The sequence below is a fragment of the Gallus gallus genome, chromosome 27, assembly GCF_016699485.2.
Source record: "Gallus gallus isolate bGalGal1 chromosome 27, bGalGal1.mat.broiler.GRCg7b, whole genome shotgun sequence".
Lineage (NCBI taxonomy): Eukaryota > Metazoa > Chordata > Aves > Galliformes > Phasianidae > Gallus > Gallus gallus.
This window is the reverse complement of record NC_052558.1, coordinates 519,433-525,715: the sequence shown is the minus strand read 5'-3', so window position 1 is coordinate 525,715 and position 6,283 is coordinate 519,433. Positions and strand designations below refer to the sequence as shown.

The 6,283-nt window shown below is 44.3% G+C and overlaps 1 protein-coding gene across 1 annotated transcript; it reads right to left on the bottom strand.

The window, feature by feature from the left end:
• Window positions 1–4,248: 4,248 nt before the first annotated feature.
• On the bottom strand, window positions 4,249–5,402 carry LOC428291 (feather keratin Cos1-1/Cos1-3/Cos2-1-like). Its single transcript, XM_425851.5, has 2 exons — window positions 5,293–5,402; window positions 4,249–4,932 (listed from the first exon to the last, which is right to left on the bottom strand). Exons 1-2 carry the CDS (start codon window positions 5,369–5,371, stop codon window positions 4,625–4,627), a joined length of 387 nt encoding a protein of 128 aa, XP_425851.3. The 5' UTR covers window positions 5,372–5,402; the 3' UTR covers window positions 4,249–4,624.
• Window positions 5,403–6,283: the final 881 nt, after the last annotated feature.

Genomic DNA, 6,283 nt, shown 5'->3' with positions numbered 1-6,283 from the left:
GGTTCTCTCCACTTTCCCACCATCTACCCCCAGAGAACTCAGTGCTACAGAGAGATGAGTCTTCATGCTCTAACCCAGCAAAACTTCAGTACTTTCCCTGGGAAACCCAGGCATGCAGCCCCCCAGCCTCCCAGAATGGGTGCATTCCCCCAGACTGCATGGTCTTTTTCATTTATTGAGAAGTCTGCACAGGGAAGCACGTACCAGTCTCAGCATGGTGTCTTCGCTTACCTCACCTCCCTCCTTGCAAATCTCCATCCTTCCCCACTCATTCTTTTCTGTGTCCCAAGCATTAGAGTACCTTCTGGGCCGGTCTTAAGTTCCCTAGGCTGATTGCTAATTCTTCATGAGACCTTCGTTTTCAGCTCTGTCCTTTTATGCTCCCCAAAATGCTCCAATCAGGGAAGACTTGAAGAGCCTTATTCACCTTCTTCTGCAATTTTGTTCTCTTCCCCTGCTTTTCCTCCAGCAGCTTTTGAAGGACTGAGGGTTAGGGTACAGTGTGAAAAACAGGAGGTATTATGTTACATGGTAAAATCCCAGGCTGCACACATACAAAGGAATAGAGAGAAACAATGGCAGGTGGGGAACCCAAATAATGTCCTCAGCCAGCTAATCCCAGGGACATCACAGGAGGCTGGTCAACCCATCAAAGGCACATTTTCACACAGAAAAGGCAGGCAGGGGAAACTGAAATAAGTAGTGGGTGGAATGGACACCCTTGGCCTCAGTAAAATTTTGTGGTGTTCCAATGTGAGATCCGTCAAGGTGAGTTGGCTCAGATTGAGAGGGGTTACATTTTAGCAATATTGAGCACATTATAGGATACAGAGTAAAAGCATTTTGGGATTGCTAAGGAATTATTATGAGGCATTTAGGGGAGAAAAAAATTGAGAAAAATACAGGCATATGGGGAAAAAAAGGACTGGACTCTTGTAAATGGATGATCAAAAAACTTGCTTGACCATGTCCTCAGTCTATGTCTTATCGTATTACATTTCATTCCCATTTGTTTCCAAATATGAGGAACTCTTTACTCTCTGTAAATATGTGTGTGGAGGTCTAAGTACCAGCAACTGGTGTGTGACCTTGTGTGAGACATGCCTTATATCTTGTGAGCAGCAGTTGGAGCTTTTGAGTGGATGCAAGGGCCAGCTCCAGGTAGACTAAGTTTTTAGCTAAGCTTCTCCAGAGATTCACATTATACACATGTATTTCCTCCCACATTACCTTCTGATCAGCCTAAGAGAGGAACAGGATGATAACCTTAGTGCTATTCTGTTTTTATAGGAATGCTGAGTGTTTTATAGGAATGCTGCTTGTGTTGATCTAACTGGTGTGCTGCGTATATATGTATATGTATGTTACATGTATGTTAAACATATGTGCTTCTCATGTATGTGTGTAATTACTAGGAATATATCCTGAGCCTAGTTACTGGTTGGATCTGGTATGGTGGTGAATTAAGTTAAATCTATCTGGTGATCTGTCAGAAGTGGTGTTCCCCAGGGGTTAGGATTGGAGTCAGCCCTGTTAAGTATCTTTATTGATAATCTGTCTGGGGGGATTGAGTGCACCCTCAGTAAATTTGCAGATGACACCAAGTTGGGAGGAAGTGTAGATCTGCCTGAGGGTAGGAAGGCCCTACAGAGGGACCTGCAGAGGCACAAAGTTGTATATGGGGAGAGGAATTACTCAGTATTCTGTGACAGTAGTGGAGGAATGGTTATCAAGTCAAACATCTTAAAGGTCTACACTTGGGCTTATACTTGTCTTTCTTTTCATAAGTTGAATGTGGATGGAAATGTATGGATACTGTAGGAGCAAATACTATAGGACCCTGGAGAAGGATCAAGCTATTGAAAACCTGTATAAATTAAAGGAAATGTGAGAAGCTAAAGAAATTGATCCAACTCATCTGACTTAATCGGACCCTTGATGATTATCTCAGATTGAATAGTTTGTAGAAGGCTGTGCAATTACACTCTGAAAGTTATTGCTTCATTTAAATGCATCTCTTCAATTGGGACAAAGCCAGGTCTTGACTAAAATGAGTATGAGTAGAAACTGATCCCAAATAAAGCTAAGAAATCAGTGAAATTTGCTACTCGCCTGTTTATTCATATTGCTGTTGATTCTATGCAGTTCACTGCACCACTGGAGAGATGGTAAACAAAAACAGATCCCCTTGGCACACACTGGTGCACCTGGAGTTCCTAGAGGAACTGCTTTTCCACAGCAACACAAGGAGACTCAGGGCTTATGCTTGATTGGTGTACATACAAAAATTTGAAGATGTGTGCAATCCCTCCAAGAAGATTTAAGGGCTATCACCTCCTAGCATAGTTTCTACTGAAGTGTGCAATGCTTTTTTACTGCTCAGTGTGGTTTGGAATTGACTAACTGGGAAAAAATTTCCAATTTTGTTGTTTTTATTGTAAAGAGAAATGATAAACATTAGGATTTTAATGAACTCTCAAGCTAATGGGATTTATTTCTTTTTGTCTGAGCCTTTGACTTTTGTTCCTACAAAAGACAACATATTCTGAACTTCCCGATTCAGTGGATCAGTGTGCCTTTGTGGGAGATGGGATATGCCCTTCTGTAAAGTAAAAACCTTTCACTGTCTAACATTATCTCTGTATGTAAGCTGGATTCCTCATAAATAAATAAATAGTGAATTAGATTCGTAAGAATCACAGTAGCGAAAGGGCCTTCTTCTCTACATTTCATTCCACTTGATTCTTCCACACTCCCGGGAGACACCACAGAAAGAATGAGGTACCCTGAAGGCATGCCATATGTGATCTGTGTTTAGAACTGATCTCACGATGGGCTTATTGTGGACATCTTTCCACAGTAGTCTCTGATCTAACTAGTACGATTGCTGCTGATCACAGTGATGGTGAGGCACCCTCTTAGATACTCTCATCTTTCTTTCTGCATCCATTTACTCTTTACTATTTCTGCATACATTTACTCTGTACCTTTACAAAGTACCTTCCCAAATCTAACAGCCAGGATCACATGGATGTCTGGGATAGTCAATGTCATCTCAAAATAAATGATGCGCTCCCAGTCATGTGGGAAGCTGTGTTCAGCCAAGGATCTCCACTGAATAAAAGTGAAACCAGTGTTATGGTTTGAGTGATTTTCTCAGTGGTAATGTGTATGACTAAAGGAATATAACACCCAGTCAAGGACCTCATACTCAGGAAAACTGTGCCATACTTGCACGAGGGACAAGCTCACATTCCAACACAAATTGCTTTGCTCATTTCTCTGATAAAGATAAATTCAACATTTTGTTTAAGTTCCTACATGCAGCGTCTCCAACCATTCTATAGCCTCTGAGGAAAAAAAGCAAGCCAGGAAAAGACACTGCCATCTTTTCTCAGTTAGGCATATGTTTCTCCAAGGCCCTCTTCTCCATTTGCCATTGCATTCTGCATGTTCAGCTTCTTTACATGTTCAGTCTTTCCTGCTCTCACAACCTCAGCCTCCCTTCCTTCACCAGTGCCCTGTGACCAAGGTGTCCAGGTTGGAGGCAGCCCCTACCACACTCCCCTGCTCCCTGTGTCACTGCAGATGATTCTGCTCCCATTGCTGTCTCCCACAGGAGTGTCTTCAGGCCTGGGTTGAGTGGTGGCTCCTGATCATTCCATACTCCATGTTCCTTGCACCATCCCTCCCTCTGCTCCTACCCCACATTGAATTCATCAATCCAATCTTCATCTAACTCTTTCTGTTTTTTTTTTTTCCCGTTCCTCTCTATAACTCTGTAATTCGTGCAGTCATTCCTTACATTCTGCTTCTTCCAAGTTCTTCTTCATCAACAGTTCCACCTTTCTATCTGTGATACGTGCATTAATATGTTCACCAACTATTAATCACTTATTAAGCACACATCACTTAGTGTGCATGCTGCTGTGCAGCAGGAGCTATTGGCAGAGATCAGTGAGGACACTCGACATTAACACCACCTGCTCACATCCCAGCATTAAGCTGGTCACTACCTATTGGTACTATCTGTTCCTGGTCTGACCACCCCAGTTGACGGTGCCAGTTGTCCAAAGCACAAAACTGGTTGAAACTCCACCAGGATGGCTGTTGGTGGCAGAAGACCCATTCTGGGAATGGAGAAGGGTCTCCTTAAACACTCACGTTATACCTACCACGAGCAAAGACATTCTCCCTGGGCAGCCCTGGAGGCTATATACAGTGGGAAGAAACATCAAAAGCCCAAAGTGATATGCATAAATCTTTAATGGATGGTTAAAGAGGAAAATGAGGACAACCGAAACAGAGGTTCCACAGTGCAGGATTCACCTGATCCCATGGTAGACTTCATCCAGGGCATGTACCTGGCTTTCCAGCAGAGGATGAGCTGGCTCAGGGTAATCCCAACACCCAGAGAAGCATAGAGGGGGGGGGAAAGAAAATGGAAAGAGGTAGGTGGAGGAATGGAAGAAGAGACATGAGTCAGGCTTTTAGAAAGGCCAGGCTTCCTTCTTCCTGCCAGCATTTGCTAGAATAGTTGAGGATGGCCAGGTATTCTGAAAGCAGTGACCTGAAGATTCCTCCTTTATCTGGTAGATTTTGGAAGAACCATGGTCAGCATCTTTTAGCAGGGGAAGCACCTTCTGCCACAGTAGCGGCTTCCAAAGCCAGAAAGGTCAAAGCCCCCTGAGGTGATGGGCACACCCTCAGAGCTGAGGATGCTGCCAACGGCAGCGGAGGTGGAGGATCCCACGGCAGTGTTCTGCGGGAAGGAGCTGAGGATGGGTCCAGGCAGGGTCACCACCACGGGAGAGGGCTCAATGATGACATTGGAGTTCTGGCACTGCCTGACACAGGGCTCGTTGCAGCTGCTGGCCAGAGGGGTTGGGCCACAGGGCCGGCATGGCAGGCACTGGGAGTAGCAGGACATGTCTTGGGAATGAAGGTAAAAGTAGGAGAGAGTTAGGAGGAAACACAGTACATGACTATGCGAAGAGCAACTGGATACCCTCTCACAAAGGAGCCAAGGCAGCTACTATGGATGGAGATGAAGACTGTGGCAGCATGTCATGCCAGAGCCGTACAAAGAGCAGACTGACCCAGGGAAACTCTCACAGACTGCATAAATCACAAGCCATGGAAGCCATGTCCCAGCGTCTCTCTGCAGTCCTTATCCTCCTCCCATAGCAATGAGCTCCAATCCCCAGCATAGGACAGAATAACTATCTGATATGAAGACCACTGAGGCAAAATCTCGCTTTGCAAGAGCAGGAGAGAAGGCTTCACACTTACCGGGTTCCCAAGGACAACAAGGCAAGAGAAGTGGATGTGAGAGCTGGGAATTGGACTGTGTTTTATACTGGTCCTTCATTGCTGCAGGCCCAGAGGTACCCTTAGCAGAGGTAATAATTTTCAGACAAGCTCACCCTGAATGCAAGACATCCCTGCTAATGATATGAGCTGTGCTTTGGTTTCCTGCAGTGCTGCCTTTTCATTCCCAGATTTATGCCATGCCCATGCTCTAATGAAGGCTTTTTTTGAGTGCTGAGATGAAAGGCCTGAGGATTTTTAGGGCAGGATTGCATTGATGAGACAGAAAACTCAGCTCAAGTGCTGAACTGGTCCTGAGCAGGGAAGTGTCATCAGCTTGGTTCACTGCTGTGGAGCTGTTTGAAGTGCCATCATCAGGATAATTTCCAGAAAGTATCATCTGGATACTCAAGTCTTCCTGTGCATGAGAATGTGCCATATCCTTTTCTTTCCCTGCCTCCTCATCTTTCTTTGATGGACATTTTTTTTGGCCTTCCCATAGATGTAGGTTTCCTGCTGATTTGTAACCCCATCCCATGTAACACTCTGGAAAAGAGTTCTTGACTCTTTTGACTTGTCCCCTCTCTATGCTATCTGTGAATTCACAGAAAATGCCATAGAATCGTAGAATAGTTTTGGTTGGAAGGGATCTGAAAGATCTCCAGTTCCATCTATCTCCATAAGCAGGGATACTTTCCGCTAGATCAGGTGGCTCAGAGTCCTATTCAGCATGACCTTGAATATTGCCAGGGATGGGACATCCACAACTACTCTGGGAAACTTGTTTCAGTGAAGAACTTATTCCTAATATCTAACCCAAATCCACTCTTTTTTACTTTAAAGACATTACATCTTCTCCTATCATTACACTCACTGATAAAGAGTTGTTGCAGATGGAAAATGACTATACCACACTGCACTTGTAGGACAGAGGCTAGAATATGTTTATTGATATAATATAGATAAAATAGAG